This window comes from Haemorhous mexicanus, chromosome 4, assembly GCF_027477595.1.
Source record: "Haemorhous mexicanus isolate bHaeMex1 chromosome 4, bHaeMex1.pri, whole genome shotgun sequence".
Taxonomy (NCBI): Eukaryota; Metazoa; Chordata; class Aves; order Passeriformes; family Fringillidae; genus Haemorhous; species Haemorhous mexicanus.
Window position 1 is genome coordinate 70,832,543 of NC_082344.1, and position 21,585 is coordinate 70,854,127.

General features: G+C 39.8%; 1 protein-coding gene across 3 annotated transcripts in view; it reads left to right on the forward strand.

Annotated features, from left to right (window-relative positions):
- Nucleotides 1–21,585, forward strand: part of CTBP1 (C-terminal binding protein 1) — a 236,545-nt gene that overhangs the window by 65,894 nt on the left and 149,066 nt on the right. The window contains exon 1 of one of the 3 annotated variants that reach the window (XM_059845366.1): nt 20,333–20,353. The exons of the other annotated variants lie outside the window; for them this stretch is intronic. Within the exon in view, the coding sequence (XP_059701349.1) occupies nt 20,347–20,353 (7 nt within the window). The 5' untranslated portion in view covers nt 20,333–20,346. Of the gene's footprint in view, nt 1–20,332; nt 20,354–21,585 lie in introns of those variants that run through there. 3 annotated transcript variants of the gene reach the window in all.

The window sequence follows — 21,585 nt, forward strand, 5'->3', positions numbered from 1 at the left end:
TCTTTAATTTGGTGTTACAATTGAACTACATTACATCCAGCATAAAAGGAGGTTGATTTATTAGTTGCAGTTAATTTAAAAGGCAGTTAAATTAAAAGGCTCCCCCTTCCTTCTGCAGTATCAGTGGCTTTTTTTATTTTTGGTAAGTTTTCAAATGTAGCTGAAGCACGGGACAGACCCTGACTTAGGCTGCCAGGTTTACAGATGCCAGTGTTTTTATAAACCTTAAATTGTCTTTTAAATAAAGACTTCATTAAACAGTAGAAGCAGAGTTTTCATGATTTGTAGGAAGTCCATAAATTTGTAGCTGGGCTACTTTGCTATTGATGTAAAGAGGTTTACAAATTTGAATTGATGTAAAGGAGTTTTCAAATTGATACAAACAAAGTTTTTTTGGCAAAACTGCTGGAACCTCATATTTGAAGGAATTGTACTGAAAACTGTAAAGTTCTAGAGAAATGATCCTCTGCAGCATTCCTTGGCTGTGAAGGACAGAGCAGGGGGAGGGAAGGGAAAGCTGAAATTATACATAGAAGCACATTCAAGATATCATATCCTTGACATTAGGAGTATAATCTGAGTTGTAGATTGGCAGTAATGCCTAATGATTTTGCATCCGAAACCAGATGACCTTGTTCTCCCCATTGATATATATATAATGCTTTTTTGGGGTTTCTATTAATGATGTATTTCCTTTTAAATCAATTACATTTCAATTACATTATGTCCTTTCAGTAGCATTAAAGGATTATGGGCTGAGAAAATAAAAACTAATTTGGTAAGAAAGTGTAAACTGGAAAAAAGGGGTTGATTTCAAAAAACCCCACTCCAATATTCATCTACTGATGACCATTTAAGAAACAAGAGATGCTGACACTGTTGCCAAAATTTTGTCTTTTATTTTACACCTAAAATTCCAGGCTCTTGAACCAGTTATCTTCAAGCATTAGTTGCACCTGCTCCATCATCTGTCGTGACCTGTGGTGCTAATTTTATTGTAAAAGATGTTATCCACAACAATAGTGAAATACAAGGAAATGTTTTTTAATATTTAGCTCAACTGAGCAACACTGGTTTGGGTGTTTTACTTGCTGAAAGGTTTTTTGTGTGGCCTCCATAGAAGGTAAGGGTAAGCTAAAGCTTTTTCTTTCTAGGTTTGTTTAAGAATTATATTGGTCATATGATGTTATCAGCAAGAAGAGAATCAGCATAGCTGCTGCTAAGCCAAAAATGTATCTAGACTTTAGGTTTCAGCAGTTGGTAAGGTTATTTTAAGATGCACTCACCATTTGAAGATGTTCCATTAATGCTTGAAATTAGCATATTTTTTAAATGGCAGGAAATTTGATGGAAAAATTTAGAGTATGCTGGATGGGATGTTTTCAGAACTCAGTTTCTGGGAAGCTTGGCTATAATCCTCCCCAGTTTTATGTTTTTCAAATATGACAGTGTCTTCTCTAAAAACATTTGTCTGGTTGAAAATAAAGTGGGAGAAAAGATTGCGTGGTAAACCAGGGTGTCATTCACAGAATTTGGTGTGAGTCAATTCAGAAGTGGTGTGGAAAAATGCATTTACAGAAGTTTTATTATGCTGGATAACAAACTCCAAAATACCATAAAAGCTTTGTGTAGCAACTGAGCATAAGCATGGTGAGCTATCAGCTGAATCAGGTCATTAGGAAACTCCTCAGCACTCATTTTCTCTGGCTACTTTATTTTCTTCTAGTTCTAATTTTCATATTTTTGACTGTATTTCATTATAAGGGAGAAACCATTCTAACCTCATGTTTCAGGGACACAGCAATGTCCATGATATCTTAATTAAATCATAAATTACTGACAGCAGGTTGATTCTTGGTGTTGTAGCTGCAGCCTGCATTGACACTGCTGGGCTGTCTGCTGTGGTCTCCACCAGACAAATGAGGGAAACAAGAATTCAAGCAGCTGGTGTGGTGTACAGTGAGGACTCTTAACAGAAGTAAGGTATGCACTCGGGATTTTGTAGGTTTGATATGGTTTGAAGGTGCCTTCCTCAGGTACCCAAGCTATGAGTGGCATCCAGTGAGGACCTGGGAGGTTGGTGAGGGCTGTTGGAGTTGAAAGCAGGTGCCTTTAGGAGGCAGTTCAGGACTTGTCTGAAGTTTGTGATCTTTTCCATGGCTGTGTGTGGATCCAGCTGGCAAGCAGGAGTGGGGAGCACAAATGTTTCTCCTTGCAGAAGTCTTGATGAGCTGTGCTTGAAAAGTACCTGACTCAGAACTGCACGCTATGCTATTGATAGTCAGAACATCAAGTCCCTTTCTGGGAATGAGGAAGAAGATTTTGACCTACTTTAATAGAAGTGTAGCACTTAAAATATTCTCTTCAGCCCTAGGATTGAAAGCAGTGTCCTGCTTCCTGCACAGGAGTCCAAACCCCCTCTCCTGTTATCTTTGCAAACCTGTTTCCATTCTCAAAGCCATAACCAGCAGGCAACAAGTGAAACTGCTGCATGTAGGTGTAGGAAACATTTCTTCATACATCAGGTGAGTTATGAAGCTCTGGTGCAGGACATTTTAGGTTACTGAAGTTTCACAAAGGTTGAAAGAGTGAATAGGTTTGTGGAAGAAAAATCCACAGGGTTTGCTGAAGCAATTCTGATGATAGAGCTCTTGAATGGCAAATTGCTGGTGGCAGGGAGAGATTCTGAAATACAAGTCTTGCCCTTTTTTTCATCTTTTTCTCACTGTTCTTTTCCTGAATCTCAGCAGCAGGGGAAAAAACCAAAAACAACCACTGTTTAGCAAGATAGATGTTTGGTCTGAACCCATGACCAAGCTTTTCTTGCACCCTTGGTTGTGGAAGGCTTCTATCTTCCTTGCCTAATCTTAGTAGAACTTTGGAGGGAGGATCCTTCAGTTCTTTGAGGCTTTCAGCCTCATTATTAGAGTCAGAAATTAGAGCTGCACTGCCCACCTGTAGTGCACAGCCCATAACCCAGCCTCAGGTACCTGCTGCTGTGCATTTCTCATACTTCCCCATTAGCCCTGGCAGCACAAGAGATAACCACAAATTCAAATATCCATTCCATAGGTGCTGTAAAAAATTTTAATTTTAGAAATCTCTGTTCAGTGGTGTTTTTTTTTTTTTTTTTGGTCTAGCTCAGAATGGCTGAAGTACTCAAAGAAAGAGAAGCAGGATATAAAAAAAATAAAAAAGGTAGCTCCCTGTCCTTGCAGCAATGCACAACATGGGATTGATTCATGCCACAGATCTGTGACCAGATCCCTGCAAGTGCTGTGGTGTGGGATTAAAGGTACAGCAGATCAGAACAAAGGGTAGCCAGCTGTGCTCAGAGTCCTTGTGGCAGCAATTTCTCCCTGTAGTTGTTTCCCTATGTGTGAAAGGATGATAACACTCATCTGTCTGAGGCTTAACTCATTGCTGGCTTTATAGCAAGGTGAAAAGTCTATATATAGTTTATTAAAACCCCCTACAAGTTATTATAGAACAGTGTTACTTAGTGTTTAATAATTTGCCTATCCAAGCAACTGTCTATATTAAGGAATAATTGAAACATATTTACAGAGCAAATTTGAAAGAAAAATAATAGCATTATCAAGCTAAAAAGCTATAGCACATCATTATTATACACTTCATGATTCAGCAGCTGAGCTGTTTTTGTGCATGTAAATGATTTTTACCTAATGGATTATTGCAGCAGTGGTGAGTGAGCACACAGGACTCTCTGAAGGGTGTACCTTGAGGACACTGCAGCAGCAATATTTTGCTGTGTCACGAGATTTTATCATGCATAAAGGACAGATTCCTTCATCCTCGGGAGTTTCCAGATGGAAACCACAGATATATTTCTGCTGCCAGTGTACAGGAATGCAAAATGCTCTGAAAAACAAACTGGTTCTGTTAGTACAGGGCTTTTTTTTTTTAATTTAATTTAAATATTACCTCATGAAGTGTCTAACTTGTAACAGCAGTTATATGAACTACATCCAAAAAATGAAAAAACTTATGTCTAATTACAAGAATTTTATGAGTGGTGTCTTTTATTTCTTATTTTTGAAGCAGGAACAATAAAAATATAAGTGGATTTTACTTTGCTGTTACAGTGCTCTATATTTGTCAAGTCCTGTTACTGAACAAATAGTAAAAATACTGTGTTGATTTTATTGCTTTAGTTACACAGTTACCAGCACCACTTTACTACACTTCTCCAAGATTTCCAACATGTTTGAGAGTGAGTACATAGAAGTAATTTCTCAGGTTTGGACTGCATCCAGTACATTATGGAAGTGATCTTTGTACACTGCCAGAGATTTGGGTACTGATAAGGCAGGTAAAGCTTCACTAGGATGAGATTTATCACCAGAAAAAAAAAAAATTGAAAATGTAATTACCAGTAAATTGCATTGAACTGGGGATCTGCCCTAAAATAAGGGCAGTGATGCAAACGTTAACTAGCAGATATTAACTAACAGGCATCTACCAATACAAGGGGGTGATGTGTCATTTCTAGATCACTTTCCTAGTCCTGGGGATGGTCTCAATTACAACTCTGTGTCTGTGCCAAGCATTCTTTATATCCCTAAATGTGTAAATTCTACATGATGTGTCTGTAGGCTGTGCAAATACAGTGTTGTGTTGACTTGTGGGGTTTTTTTTTTTGAAGAACAACATCTTTCTACTGCACTGATAAAGTTAAGGGAAAAATAGGGAAATGTCTGGCAAACTTTGGCATTTCTGTTGGAGCCTTTAATGTCAGTCCAAGAAGTAATAGAGCTACAGAGAGATGTGAAGATGCATAGAATGAAGCTGTTAAAACTGTTTGCTTTGGCCTTCCCTCAAACATCTATGTGATAACAGGAAACTTTTTGTTGAACTTGAGAGTCAAATAAATTAAAACAAACATTCCTACCTAAAGGAACCTCCTCCCCAGCCAGTGAGTAACTTTCTGCTTTATTGAAATATAATCTCTCATTGAGAGATGGCATATCTCTCAATGAGAAATAATTGCTGAAAAATTACACTAATACAAAATTTATTGAAATATTGTTGTTGATAATATTGCACATTGAAATATTACACTAATACAAAATTTTACAGCATTGAGATATTACACTAATACAAAATGTTGGGGTTTGCCAGGATGCTGTTTGATGTCTGTATTGCCAGAACCATGTCACTGTTTGCACTCCCCTTGGCAGTGGCTGTTTCAGGGAGGTGGCACTAGCTGGGCACCCTTGGGCACAGAACCTTTGAACTCCCATCCACAGAAGAAGGTTTAACAAATTCTGTGGAGATTTTCTGTATAAACTTTTTATTTCTGGCCTGAATTGAGAGTTCTGTGCCTGAGTTTTGCAGCAATGTGATGAGCCACAGTTAAGGCAGCGAGATCATGAGTGGAAGATGAAAGGTCATCTATAAATTGTCTGAGGTTTTACTTGAGATGACATGATCTGGAAGTTTCTATCATTTCTAGTCAAATGTAAAGGAACTTGTGCTTTGGATAACACACCTCCTTTAGGTTCTTTGGGTGGTAGGAAGGATCTGAGCCTGAAAAGGACCCAGATCAACTTCCCTGGATCTGAGGTTTAGATGGGAGAGCTGTTATTCTTGAAAGCTACCCTATTGGCTATGTTTCTGTATCTTTACAATAAAAGTCACTCATTCCTGATAAGAGAGCATTTAGAAGCTGAAATGTATCTTAGGCTGTCCACTGTGCAGTATTTTTAATATTGAGGACATTAGTTTCTGGAGCTCTGAATGAAACACTCCTTAAAAGCCTTGTGAGTGTTTACTTTTCAGAGGGGGGCACAGAAAAATATGTTGCATTTTTATGCCTATGTACTGAAGTTGTACAGTCCTGTTGATCTCTGTGTCCATGCTGCAAACAACTTATCAAAATTTGGTGTTGAAGCTGAATTGTTTATATTTTAATTGATATCCTTGTGTGTTATATATGAACTTTCTCTTGGAGCTCAGTCTCTTGTCTGGGGGTACAGTTGCATGTTTCAGTTATGGTTTATCTGCCCATACATTCCTAAATACAAGAATGTCTCCAGTTCTGAAATACTTTCCCTGTGTAGTCAACATAAAGCCATTCTTGTGTGTCTGCCTGCCCCTGTTCCCTTTAAATTCAGTTGTGTATCAGATATTTTTGTTCCCATTTATGTCTGATATTTTGGTGCCCTTTCTTCCTCTGTGTATCAGGATCCACTTGCATCATCTCAGCTGATTTTACCAACATCCTCATTACTTATGCTCCTTCACACACTAAATTAGCATTGAATTATGTGTTGCATGAATTTACTTGACAGATAAAAGGAAGAACATTTCTTGTGTCTTGAATGAGGAAATGAGTACAGTTAAAACATTGTGAAGGCTGGCCATCTGCAAAGGGGGACAGTGTCTGTTTTCTGTGAGAAAGTGAAAAACAATGCAGTGTGCATTGCCCTGTCAGAGCACTTGCAGCCTTTATTCAAGGCACAAAAGAAGGGCTCCCAAGTATTCCTCAGTTTTTCAGATAGAGACTTCATTTGTTAAATTGGCACAAATGGAAAAAACTGTGGTACAAAAAAAATTTGCATGTTTGAAGGTACATGTGAGCAAATTACAGAAACAATTCTCTGATCATTCAGCTTCTACTTCAGTCCTTATCTCAGAATCCAGAGCTGTGTTGCCCTGGTCATTATTTCTTCAATTATGTCAGATTTTATATATATTTTTCATCTGTGTGCATCAATGAGGCAGAATGCCTGCTCTGAGTAAGCACTTTGGATTCCATCTCCAAACTCTGCTTTAATCAATATTGTTTGCAGTGACAGAGTGCTGTGTAGAGTCTCCTTTTCTTGTCTAACCTCAGAAGGGAAATACAACAGATGGGTTTCACCGTGTGTTTTTGGCAAGGAATAGCATGAAAATAGAAATAAACCTCATTGCATATGTGCTTCTCAGCATGATGCTTGTAATCTGCAATAAATATCACTAAAAAAGTGCAAACTTATTGCCAGTTAACCATTAATCAGGGAAAAAAGTTTAATAGAATGAGCTTGAGAGCACATGTATCTTAACCTTTACATTAAAAACTGGTGGTAGGGTGTTTTTTCTTGTGGTCTCAGGTGAGATGACAGTATAACTCAGTGTGCTGTCATGAGCTGAAGGAAGATGCAGTTACATGTTTTTCCAGAAACAGCAAATCCATTGTTGTGTGAGCAATATAAAAAATATGTAAAATATAACATAGACTAAAGGAAGGAATATAATTAGAAGACAAAACTGCATAGCTTTAATTTTGATTTCAACAGTACTTATTTCCACAAATTAACAATTAACATTTTAAGTCACCTGAATTTTACCATTATGTGTAACTCACCTGGGTTTGGTAGATACTCAGTGTTTTCAAGAAAACTCTAGCATGTTTCCTGAGCTCTAGATGATCCAACTGTTAATCAGGACATTTGAGATGATCAAGTGGTTAAATCTGTAAAATACTTGGAGCTGGAATGGAGAGGACAGAGGTTGTCTGTGGTTGCTCTTGTGGGGTGACAGTCTGGGGTACCTTGGTGTCTGAGCCGTGCATCCTGTCCCAGTTCCAGTGATGCAGCTGCCCTGGAGGCTTTTTGGAGGTCATAGATGAGGATGTGTGTTCATCCAGGACTATCAGCAAGATTTAATTTAATCATGATTCATCCAGCCTCTTGTGCAGCTCAGCTCTTACACTAGTTTCTGTGTGTTAGTACACTAAGGTATTTATTAAAAAAAAAATCATATCAACCAGGATAAATAAAAGCTTAAAAATTATTTTAAATTTAGAGATTAATGGTTGCTTGACGCTCTGGTTCTTTCTACTGAGGACTGGACAGAATTTTCCTAACAGTGATTTCTTCTTCATGTTCTTCTTCAAATCTCTTCTTCAAGGAGATGTTAATCCCAGGGCCACCTACAGGATGTCATGAAATTCTAAACCTTTTCAGGTTTTTCCATTAATTGTAGTAATTATGTCAATATTTGGGGATGGTCCTGGCCATTCTGTATTCCCCAATGGCCAATGCAACCTTCTCTTACCCACCACAGACTCATCAGCCATGTCAACTGTTCCCTGAAAAAACAAAATGTTCTCTTTAACTGGAGACTCTGAAGAAAAAATGAATATCACCTGTTCATCCTTCCCAATCAATGTTTCCATCATTTCACTGATGTCAGTTCTGTGCTTTTACTAAAAACAGGGAAGAAACAGTCAAGATTCAACTGCAGCAATTCATGTAAGCCCAGAGCAAATGAACCTTTTACTTCTTTCTGTCAGTCTGCTCAAATGTGGATTTTATACACATATACAACACCTTCAATTATATATTTTGATGCTGGTTGGTTGAGTAATATCAAAAGAAATGTATCTGTTCAAACCCACAGTAAATCAATAAATGTGTAGCAGTGAAAATGAAATAAAAATGTTTTCTGCCCATGTGGGACTTCCCAGCCCTCAGTAGCTCAGGCTTCTGGGTTTCCTGAGTGTCAGAAACCTTAAAGCACTTGAGACTGAGTTGGATTCCAGAGGACACTTTCATTTTCACTCTCTCCCTCATCTCCCATCGTGCCTGAGGTGTGAGGTTCCTTACAAACACCTTGCTGCTCTTGTACAGGCTTCCAGGGCAGAGGGGAACTTAAAATAGCTTTAATTAATTTAATGCAATCTCTGTTTGCTTTGACTTTTCCAATTCAGCAGCAGTGTTTTGTGTAAGGAATGGGTAATGTGAGGCAGTTTCTAATCTTCAGCTTCATTAAAACCAGAAATTTTTTTGTAAATGAGTATTTTCTTTTTTTTTAATCTATAAGTTTCTTCACATTACTCTGTTGACAGTCCCTTGAAGACAATGTTTTGGCATGGCTAGATCACAGCAAGTTGGTTTACATATTTTATTGAGACCACAGATGTTATCTTAAGCACAGGCTCTGAATTTTTATTCTCCTTCTCTGACATACAATTCTCTCCCCATTCTTTCTTCTTTTTTAAGAGCTTCAACTGCACTAAACAAAATTATAAGCAGATATTTCCATTGTAACAATATCTAGCTAATGAATAAAAATTGCAAATCAGCATAGTAAACCTCAGATATTTTCATGTAATGTTCCTGTTGCCTCATGCCATGACTATCTGCTCTTCTTCCCCCATCCTTTTTGGCTGACTCTTCAAATATGAAAAATCTACTCCTCTGTATCCTTGGAAAATCCCATTTCTCTGCAGTGTGATGTGCTCTAGTGAGCCATTTAATGTAGACCTCAGTTGTTTCTGTTTCCTGATGCTGTAAATTTTAGGTATTTCACTCTTCCTCACCCCAAAAGCCCAGTGGACCAAAAGGACAGTTTGATCTTTTCAGATCCAGTCACTTCCAGAGAATGAATTTACCCTTTTGGTGATGGGATTTCCTCTTGTGGGGGTTGGGGAAATGTCAGATTCAAAATATACTGCACTCAATAAAAGGGAGTAACTGGACAATTTTAAAATGAGAACTTGACTAAAACTAGTTTGAGGAAAATGAGGGGAATAGCTTAACTTTTGACATTTTTAGTATCTCTTGATTTATCTGTTGCTGTATAAACAAATGACAGGTCTTAAATATCGGGATATAGAATTTTTTTTCTTTTTCACTGCACCCATTTTTTTGTTTTTAAAAAGAAGTCCAGTGTTTATACACACAATTATTTAGACACAATTCTCCTAATATTTCATCATGGAAATCCATTTTTTGTATATTAATGCTATCCTGTTAACATTGACAGCAACACTGTTATTGTTTATGAATATCTGATATTTATAGTAGGAAGAGTTAGTGCTGGATTTAGGAGAATGGAAGAGGGACCTAGCAAGGCACTGTGGATGTCAGTTTGGGAAGACTTTGGTACTGTAAAGTGCTCTGCATGTATTTTTCCCCAAAACTGCTTTCTTTTCAGTGATTAATTTTTATTCTCACATCATCATCCCTGTCATTAATCAATTCTTTACCTTTTTAATTTTATGCATGTCTTAGTGTTAAATCTGATTTTTTAAATGTCTCCTGCTTTCTTTTTCTGGCATATCCAACACTTTATATAATTAAATGTCTGTTGAAATGGCTGTGTAGGGCAAGCAGTTCTGTATACTTGATGAAGTTTGTATGTTTGGAGACAAGTTATGTGGACCTTCTCATGGGTCTAAAATTTTCTTTCTAGATTTTTCAGTGGTGCAAAATGTGAAATAACTTCCTAGTGCTACCCAGAAAATTCTGGGTGCCCCAGACATGACAATGCTACAAAATGAAGAAATATTGTTGAAAATGTTTGTTTGCTTTGTTACTTTGGCTTCTAGTGTTTGGGTTATTAAAGGGATGAGGATGTTTGCTTAGTTGGTGTAGGGAATTTCTACTTCAAACAAAATGAAACCAGTTTCTCCTTGAATGGCTGTAGCTTTTCACCCATTTTTAAGTGCTGTCCATGCCAAGGACTGCTGCAGGGAACTTTGCTACCTTCTTAAATTACTCCCAGTTTTTCCTTTTCTAAACTCTATTGAGTTTTCCTTCTGTGATTAACTAAAAAGTAATTTTGTTCAAATAATCTAAGTGTTGTAAGTGACACATAAGTGTTACCAGTCTGCCATGGAAGCTGTTCTTCCTCATCTGTCACTTGTATGTTCCTTGGAGTGGTGGAGGAGAGATGTGTGTCTGGAGCAGGGATTTACAGCCCAGATTAAATTACAACACTTGTATTTTTCCATTATGTATTATTCAATGCATTTTAGCAAAGAACTGAAATAGGATGTGCCAGGGTATCATAGAGTTCAGCCTTCACTACAGGATCAGTTGCTGCTTTTTTTTGAGAATTACAGAGCTTTTGTCTTCACAGAGAGAAGCCTCAAGTACAGGCAAATACTCTGGTTTGAAGCCTTAGTATATCCAGTACTTCTAAAAATGCTTAAGCCTTTTTTTTTTTTTTTTTTGGCAGAACAATTTTTGAGCTTCTGAAGGGTATTAAACTGCTCAAAAAAGGCATATAGGAACAGACAAATATAAAAATAAATGTTAAGCTGTTGTTTCTGATTTAACCCTCAAAACTGCTCTATTCTTACTCCTGTTGCAAGAAGGGCTGCAAGAAGTCTCACTCTAGCAAGAATGTGGGCACAAAATGCAATTGATGATGTTAGTGTGTATTTTACCTGGTTTTATACCTTCAGTTGTTTGTATTTCAGACTGCTTTGAAAACAAACATATTCCTTTCAGTGAAAAATAGATTTATATCATCCAAACTGAACAGTATTTTCATTCCAGGTAGGCTAAATAAGTTCTGTTATCTGTGATCCAAATAGTTTATGAAAAAATAGAGAAGTAGCAAAAAAGTCCATTTTCTTTTCTTAAAGAAGAGGTAATTAGTAAATATGTGTCAAACCTCCAAAAACCTTCCTCATGCATGCAGAGCTGTGATGAGAAGGTGGGCAAGGGAACCGAGGTGTGTTGGCCTCCTCGTGAGCAGGGAGGGAAGCTCAGGAGCATTTTCAGTTGTGGAGTTCATGCTAAGATAATTTAGGGTTTTTAATCAACTGGTAGTTTCTTTCTGAGTCAAAACAAAAGCTGAAACCTAACCAATGTCAGCTCTGCAGTCAGTTTATTATGGGATTAAAGAGATCTGAACTGTTATCTTTAGACTATTATTAACTGTTAATTGGCATTTAATTCCACTTAGTTTTAATAGAAACACTTTTCTGTTAGGAGTTTGTTTTGCAGGACAAAGGGAAGAGCATATTTGTGTACCCACAGAGAGAGAGGCAGGTTCAGTGGTGTCTGATCTAACTCAGCATCAAGGGGAAACAGCTGTGATTTAATGAGCACGAAGCTGAATGAAGCTCATAACCAGGACTGCTTTATTGATGTTCTTGGAAGGGTTTGAGAAAACTTCTCTCCCTGCACGTGGCTTCAGAGTTTAACCACGGAGGGAGGTGGTGCCAGGAGCAGGGTTTGTGTCTTTGTGTCTGCAAAACTCCAGAGCTGGGTCGTGCAGTTCTGTGTAATTGCATAATTAAAATGCAGCATTTTGTGGAACACACCTCAGTCAGCAGAGAGGGAGAGAAAGGTCCTCCAGCTCCCTGGCACCTCTGCAGAAATCCCACCCTTTTGGCCAGGGGTCTGAATCCCTGCTGGCCTGCTCAAACCAAGGATCCCTTGGGAAGAGGGATTTGGGTTCTGTGCCTCCAGGGCAGTCCTGGACTGCTCTAAGATAATGAGGGATTTAACAATAGTGTTTGATTGTTCTGGGGATAGGGAGACAGGTACAGGCAAAGACTCTGGTTTGATGCCTTGGTATTGGCAGTGCTTCTAAAAATGGTTAAACCTGCTTAAGCAGTAGCAGTTTTTGGCAGGACCATTTCTTTCAGAGGTTCTGAAGGCTCCAGTGTGCCAAAGGCAGCCATGTGGTGTGCAGGGCAGCTTCTTTCACCTCTCTGGAGGAGCCTTCAGCCTTCATTTCTAAACCACCACAGTGTTTTGAAATCCAGACATTATCTCTTGTTCAAAAAAAAAAAAAAAAACAAACAAAAAAATGCTTCAGCAGAGCCCTCAGCACTTGTGTGTTTTATGGAATACTGTGGAGCTTATTGGGAATTAATTCAAGACTCTTAAAAATTAGTATTTACTGCTACTAAGAATTAGAGGCTTCTACCTTATGAGCTACCAGGAGTGAAGAAACAAGCTGAGGTTTGGGTTTTGGCAGCCTCCTGAAGGTCAGGGAGACCTTGGTTGTTGGAATGCAGCATCCACCAAGGCCGAGCGCGGCTCCGAGCAGCGCGGCCGATCCCTCAGAACGTGCCCAGCGCCGTCCCAGGCCGGACAGGACACGTCACCCAGCACCATCTGCTGAATAATGATGGGGCAGAGTCAGACACAGCCCTTGTGTGAGCAGCTGGAGGCACAGCTTCCTTCTGTGTGTCCTAACTCTCAGCATAACTGTGGATGGAATGAGAGCTGAGTGGTTGCTAATGGAAAACTGGGCTAAAGAACCATTTCTTGCCACAGAAATTCATCACCGGGTGTTTCTCAAAAAGAATTTTTTTTCTAAAAGGTGTGGTGTTGCAGGAGAGGTTAGCAGTGGAGTGCTGAGCTTGGCTTGCCTCACGTGATGGCCTGGCATGAGTAGAGTGGCTGTGCTAATGGCTAAACTGAAAGGCATCCTAAATATAACAAGGAATTAGGATAGATGTTGCTGCAGACATTATTTAGTTGTAACACAAGCTCACCAAATTAGTACGGGTGCTATACTCAAACCAATGGAAATAGCAGCTCTGAAACAGAAATATTCTACTGTACAACAAGGGGCTAGAGAGCCTTTCTTACAGTTTGTAGAAAAAACAGCTACTAAGCCCATCCACAGATATTATATAGAAATAACTGAGATTATGTTGAACACTAGGCTAATAGAAGCAGAATCAAATTCAAAACATAAAATCAGAGGTCATATCTTCTAAGTGAGTAATAGCAGAGTTCTGTAAAATGGAAACTTGCAACAAGATTCTCATTATAGATAATAGTACTTGGATGATCACGGGATGTGCTTTAGCAGCCCCTGTGATATGCATAAAAACAAGTGAACAGAATATTCTGCTCTATCAGTACGAGTTCATCATTTCTGAACAGTTTAATGAGTAAGGTGAAGAGGCTGTCATCTCAGAGGGAGACATGAGGGATATAGTCATCTTTAGATACTGTGTGGAGCAAGAGGAAAAGAACTGAAAGCCAATGGCTGCAGAAGAAAAAAAATGGTGCAAACAACTGCTGAATGAATTGAGGTTGAATTCTGAAGAGGATTCCTGATGGGCAGAGGCCCCAGAGTCCACCACAGCTTCCCAAAGAGAGTGGTGGCAACAAAACAAAACGGGGATTTTCTTAATAAGGAAATGTAAGTTCATGAAATAAATTATCTTACGTCTCTCCTGTAACATCCCAAGGGAAATCTTCTCAGCCCTGTGCTTCTAAGAAATGTGTTATACCACTAGTGCTCATAATGCTTCATTTGAACTATTTTTTTTTTCTGGGCAAAGTGTGGATGTTATCAACTATACTTGAGACAACCCACTCTGGAAGTAAAATCCTGTTGGGATAAATGTTGTGATACAATTACCTTGATACGCAGGCTGAATGTGTAATAGTAAGAGAAGAGCATATTTAAGTAATGTATAAAATATGTTACCACAAAAGGAAGTACAATGCTCCAGAAGGAGCTCAAAAGTTCCAAAACAACACTCCAGGGAAGAAAATCTAGGAGAAAGTAGATTAGCTACAGATACTCATTTCTGGATGTTTTTCTTAATAGTTGCTGATTTGAGAAAGCTGATGGATTCTTAAAAGCCAATTTTAGATTTTAATGCAGTATCAACTGTTTTCTTAAATTCCTTATGGTCTCAAAATTGCACCCATGAAACATCAGCTATGTTTACCAAAATATTTTCAAATTTAGATGAGGGTTGCAACACAGGGAGATAGTTCAAAGAAAGAAGTGTGTATCTAGTGTTGACAGTTTTGCAAAATGAAGTGAATATGCATTCAGAATTTTCAGTCTAACTGAAAAAATAGATTTTTACTCTTCCAAAAAAAAAAAAAAACCCAAAAAAATCAACCCACCCCAAACCCCAACCCTATCATTATAACACGTTTTGACTTTAAAAATAGAATTGTTCTTGTGCTTTAAAACAGTAAGTATCAAGGCTTTTTAATGGAGCAATTTATTCTATTGCCATCGAAAACAAATGTGGAGAAAGAAAACTCCATTGGGTTCCTATCTTTTTGTTAAGTTTCTCTGCAAAAAATAGATTCTATGAATGTGTGACTTTTAATGCCCTATTAGAATGCAAAGAATAACAAGAAAAGCTGAACCAAAAAAATAATAACCTGAGTTCATTGCTGTATCATGGTAACTGCATAATAAATGCTGTAGATGTGATAATTTAATAGGTGAGTAAAAGAAATGCTCAGATCACTGAGAACACAGAGGTTGCCTGGCCCCCAGCCCAGACCTGTGTGACCTCCCTGCCCTCACCTGTGGGTTTCTCTGGGTCTGGACTGAAGGCATTTGAGACAGCAGTTCATGTTCAGACTCAGGTGTTTATTATTTCTTATCAGTAAAACAGTCTCACTACTGTGAGTTCTGCAGCCTTTCATTAGAAGGCACAAAATGGCCAACAGTCTCTTGTTACGAGGTCTTTTAAGACTAAACTATCCAATTAAGAACTGACACCTGGATTATTTTCCCTTTTAACCCAATAACTGATCCCACAGAGCCCACAATGGGGACTTTTCTGTCCTGTTACAAAATGCCACCCAAACCCCCGAAGAAGAAGGAAGAAGAAGCATGAAGTAGAAGCCCAGGATGCCACCCTGGGCCCTCCATCTTGCTGCCATCCACAACATACTAAAAATCCCAAAAACTAAATTTCTCCCCAAGTGATACACCTACACTGCTTTCTAGAATCTATTTCACACTTTTGTGGATTCCAGTCCATCTTGAAGTCTGGGAAACTTTCTCCATGGATGAGGGTCAAAGTCAGTGCTCCCCTGGGGGTCAGGGCACCCCAGAGCAGACAGAGAAATATTCCTGGTGCCCTGGATTTCCACACTCACCCACCAGGGGCTGCCTGGGGAATGGCTGGAGGTGAAGCCAGAGACCCCACAGAGCTGCAGTTCCTGAGTCCAACTCTGGGGCCTCAGTGTGAGAGATTTGTGGAGCTGTTGGAGCAAGCCCAGAGGAGGCTACGACGATGCTCAGAGAGCTGGAGCATCTCTGCTGTGGAGGCAGCTGAGAGGGCACCTTCCAGACCCTAAAGGGAATGACATGAGAGCTGCAGGAAGAAAAGGGCATGGAGAGACAGGAAAAGGGGCAAGGGTTTCAAACTGGCAGAGAGCAGGGTTAGATTGGATATAAGGAAATTCTTTCTTGTGAGGGTGGTGAGGCACTAGCACAAGTTGCCCAGAGAAGCTGTGGCTGCCCCATCCCTGGAAATGTTCAAAGGCAGGTTGGATGGGGCTTGGAGAAGCCTGGTCTAGAGGAAGGTGTCCCGGCTCAAGGCAGAGGTTTGGAGCTGCATGATCTTTAAGATCCCTCCCAACCCAAACCACTCTGTGATTCTGTGATAAGTGGATGTACAGACAGGATAAATGCAGCTGTCTGAGAGGCAGCACTTCACAGCATGACAGAGATTTAGCAGAAATGTTGGAACTTTTGGAGACACAGTGGTCTATCAAGACCTCTGACAACGTGGGAGGTGCTTGCTTTGAGTAAGACTAGTAGTGCAGGAGTTGACAAATTCTAATTTGCTTTTGAGTAACTTAAGATATTCAATAATCCCAGTTTCCAAGAAAAGAATGATGCAATTTAGTCTTGAATACTTAATGAAATGATTATTGAACTTTTATGGGTCAGGCCATAAAGTGCCCTCTAGCCCAAGGTCCTGTATGAAACAGAAAACAAGAAAGCAAAACCAAGCCAACTCTGTATATTTCTAATATATCTAAAGGCTGGAAATATTTCTAATATTTCCAGCCTTTAGATATTTTCAGAGTATGGACTTCTGACCTGAATTCTGTGTTGCCCTCAGTAATATATAGATAGATACATATAGATTTATTTTTTCCCCCCTGGGAGCTGGTGGTCCCTTTGACTCCTGTGGACTTAGGTCCCTGCATTCATCTGGGAAAGAGGAAGGTGTGGTGGAAGAAAATGTATCAGGATTGAGTGGCTGGCACCAGATAAAAAAGTAATAATGGGCATTACTGGCCACTGGAGTGGCTCACAGATGTTTAGCATAGAGATGTCATCTGGGTGATGAGATAAAGATTCCCTGGTATATGTGATTATAATACTTAATATTACACATTTTAGAGCAGATTAGGTATACATATCTGCATGTATGCACTCTTAATATCAAGGATAAATTTGGGTAATTATAGCTCATAATTTATCTCGTTGCAGCTATTTTTGAAAGTTAAATAATTGCTGATAGAAAGGAGTGGTAATTTATGGCAAGAGAAAATGCTCTAGCTTCATTTTATGTGGAGGGTGGTGGGTGTAATCCTGAAGCTGGTCCTGTTTGCTGCTTCTCTAAAATATGCACTGCTGCTATCTGTAGGCACGTTCTGGGGACTGAAAAAAAATCACAGCAATGTGGGTATTTTCTTAGTAAATGAAATGATCACCATGCAGAACACTTGTAAAATATTTAGATAAATGGCTGGCTGTAAGTGGGGATATGTAGGTATGTTTTCTAAATAAAGATACTTAATTTTGAAAGAAAACAACATAATAAATTTCTGGTTGCTAATAATATTCCAGAGAATAGATTTTTTTTTTTTTAACTGATCTAGATTGCCACAGCCAGGGAATGCAGCAGCTTATTTAAGTAGTAAGCTGTTTTTAAGGAACCATGTCTGTTTATTAACTTAACGATGTTCAACAAATGATTAGATTGAAATGTGGATATTGCCTTTGAGAAGATGAATGTCATGAGAAGGAGCTGATGGGATTATAACTTCGAATATGTTCATGTTTATGTGTTTAATGCATTATTAAATGTCATTTGTTTAAGAAAGAATTAAGTTAATAATGGATCTAGTATAAACAAATATTGGTTTTGTATCATTTAGGCTCTATTTGAGCTTTGTTTCATGACAGCAGTTCAGAATTAAGATTCCATTATTTATTAGCTAGAAAAAAGGATGGGAAACAGCACATCTCATGTGTTTAGCTTGGAAATCTGTGGGAGTTGAGGAAGTGGCTGAATATTATGGATGTAAAATACTCATAAGTATGAAAGTCTGCTTCCAGGAAATTCTGGATATTTTGCTATAAAATAAATATTTGGAAGATCTGACAAGACATCAGTCATGTGGAGACACTCTGAAAGCACCACTTTATCTGGCATTGTAGATTAAAACTAATTTAGGACAGCCTTCTAATGCAGCTGTATGGCACGGTTAGCCTGGAGAGACCAAGTACTAAAGAACTAATAATTGTAAACTTTAATGAGCATGATCTCAGTATTTTAAATTCTTAATTTAGGACATGGTTCAGAGCTGTGTAGGAATAACCCAACACAGACAGTGGACATTGAGGATGTGCCTAAGTATGTTCTTCCCAGTAGTGAAGCCTCTGCCATAAGAGATGTTCCATCTTCCTCCCTGAGAAAGGAAGAACTTCTCCAGCAGCTTTACAGAAGGCTGGGAAACCTCTTCTCACTGCATTCCTCAGTAGGGGAAAAAATCCATGCAGGAAAAAAGACTTTATCATGTGTAAAGCATAAGACCTTCAAATTCAGCAGGATTCATTGTGTTCCTACATTCAAGCAAGTTCTTTAAACTTAGAGTTATTCAGCAGGCACGAAATCAGGACCAACAGGGTCAGTCTGTCAGGTCAGACACTTCCTTTGTGTATTTAAGTACATTTGCTGTCATCCTAAATGTGCTAAAAATCTTTGTGTACTCCAGTAATGACTGCTGAAGTCTGTCTAGTTAAGGAGTTTATCTGGTGTAAATATTCCCCTATATAGGTAATCTGGTTTTATTGCTTTTAACACCAAAATCAGCATTGTAGTTGAAGGAATAAATTACAAAAGATGGAGAAGTCTAGAAAGTAATTACTGTGATTATGGTAGTGAATTCTTGAGCTGCTACTTCACTCTGGGGTTTGGATGGTTTTGTTTTGGTTTTGCTTTGGTTACTTTCGGTTGTGCTTTATAGAACATGTTTATAGACTATGTCAGCAATGTTCTTCCTCAGTTGCTGTTGCAAAGACTATTTTTGTAGTTTATCACAAAATGCCAGATTTGCTCAGCATGTAATTTAATCTTATGCTTGGAAGCATCCACATTACTTGGTTATCACGAAGTTATTCTTTAATAAAAATGTATGCTCTGTGATCTATATTTTATTAATTTGGTGAGTCAGTTTATCGATTGTTGCAGATGCCATGAATGTATAATTTGTCACAGTTATTGGTTGCCTGTCAGCAGTTCACAGCCACACAGTGTTCTTGGCTCTTGGGGCACCTTAGGAAAAAACCTCTCTTGATCTGCAAAAGAAAAGCTTTCTCCTGTAAATTATCATCAAACTTGGGTTGATATTTGGTTTATCACTTCACACCGTGTATTACCCTGTATTAGCCAAACTCTGTGAATAAATTCACAATGTGGCCTGCTCAGGCAAGGGCTTTGAGCAAATACAATTTAGTGATTTTAAATGCTGGGGGTGAGGAAGAAGGAGCAACAACATCACGAATGGGAGTTGCAGGCTTTGGGCTTTGTCACTGTTTTAGTTCACTCTGAACTTAGGAATTATTTGGGTCACCAGACTGCAAAAACAGAAGAAAATTTTGAAGCATTTTTCATTCCCCTGTTCTACAGTAGATAGTTTTCTGCTGTAATATAAAGCAGTCATGAGTTTTGTTGATTGAAAAGTTTATTTTCAAGAATGAATGTTAACGAATTTGATTTTTTTAAAAAAGGGCTGTTTATTCCCTATATTTTAGCAAAGCAGGTATTTATACCCACAATTGTTCGCCTTGAATAAGAAACTTTGCTAAGAATTTCACAGTGGTGATACAGATGAAAGAAACAGCTTTGCATGCTGGAGTGGACTTGTGTGGTTGAAACATCTGCTGGTTTCGTTTTGTTATTTTTAAAGGCTGGTTCTGCATCCTGGGAGCTTGTGGAAGGCGTGCACAGAGCTTGTGTGCCATGCCAAACCAGCGGCTGAGCTCAGATTTTGGCTGGACTAGTTCTGGTGCCTTATATCCTCTCATCTTTTTGGATTCTCTAAAATATCACTCTCTGGTCCTTCCCAGCCATCGGTCGTAATTTAGCCAAGAGCATCCTTCCACTCAGAGTAGAACAAGTTCCCTGGGGCTCTCCAAGTTTTTTGGTGTCTATAATTAATGTACAGTGCGGGGACTACATTAAAATATCCAGGAAAAGGCCCTGCCCAAAATAAGAAGGGCAGAGGGAAGTTAAAAGAAGGGAGCGAGAGAGAAATAGGGAAAAGAACAAGAAAGAAAAAGGGTGGGGAAAAACAAGGCGGGGCGGGGAAGGAAAAAACAGAGGAAAAAGGGAGGAAAAGAATTAATCGCGGGGGGCGGGCGAGGAGCGCCCAGAGCCGCTCCCCGCCCCCGCCGCTCCCGGCCGCCGCCGCCTAATGAGCTGCGCTCTGATTGGCCGGGCGGCGGCGGCGGGCGGCCGCCATTGGCTGCGGGCGCGGCGCTCTCCGCCCCCATTGGTCCGCCCGCCTGCCCCGTATTTTCAGCAGCGGCGGCGGCGGCGGCGGCGGATTCCGGTGTGGAGCCGGCGGCGGGATGCAAGGTGGGCGTGAGGGCGATGCGCGGAGGGAGGGCGGCATGGGTGGCTGGGTGGATGCATGCATGGATGGATGCTCGCTCGCTCGGTACCCGGCGCGCTGCCCCATCCCTGCGCCCCGTCCTGAGCCACGATGGTTGATTCTTTCTTTCTTTCTTTTTTTAGATTTTTTAAACATTTTTTTCAATAATTATTTTTTGCACCGCACCCCCCGGCGGCCGCTGGGCGGGGGCTGCGCCAGCGCAGCGCCGGGGGCAGCGCCGGCCGCATCCCGCCCGCTGCTCGGGGGATGCGGCTCTTTGTGCCGGGGGCAGCGGGAGTTTTCCCGGGAGGGGATGGATCCCGGCCGGGCTGCGTTCTCCCCGTTCTCTCCCGGCTGGCCCGGGAGCGGTGCGGGGTGCGGGGGCCCCGCCGCCCGTCCCGGCGCTGCGCTGCGCTGCCGGGAACTTGGCGAGCGCGGAGTTGGCGCTGCGGTGCCCCCGGTTGGGAAATCGAGGTTTGCGTGTCCGGAATTGCGGAAAGTAAATGGGAATCGGCTGGGGGATGTTGTCAGATCCCAGAGGAAAAGCCGGGATTCTTCCCATAAGTTATTTTTGCGGATTTGCCAAATATCAAGTACCTCCCCTTCGGTTAATTGGAAATCGATGTGGTTAGGTGCGGTTATCTGAACGTACTTTGGTTTGAGTTTAAAATAACAAATATGAAGTTAAATACTCTCTATTTTTATTTCGCCTGGTAAATTTGTTATACGTTTCATGGACGAATTTAGCTCTGTTCATATCTTCTAGCTCATATCTCCTTTCTTTTTCATGATCTCTTTTACAATCAACTGTATTTATTATATTTCTTCTGTATATTTAACATCTTATGAAAACCACATCCACGTTTTTAAGTTCTGAGTTTCCTGGTGGTTTTCGTGGCAAAAGTTATTTCTGACGGAGATATGTTTTCAGACAGAGAAATCTGCTGACAGATTTTGCAACTTTTTTCTCTGTGGCATTTTTTCTCTGCATAAGGCTGCAGTTAGGACTGGGTTCTGTGATTTCTGTGCCATCTAGTAGTTAGCTGGGAATTTAAATACTCTCTGAGCATCCCCAGCTGGAGATGGTACTAGAAGCTGTAGTATATTTGTACAACCATTTCTCTGATGTGTGAAAAGTGGAGAGATTTTGGATAGAAATAATTGATTATGGCCATTCAGCAATCAGTGCTTGAATGGTTCTTTCAAATAAAATTGC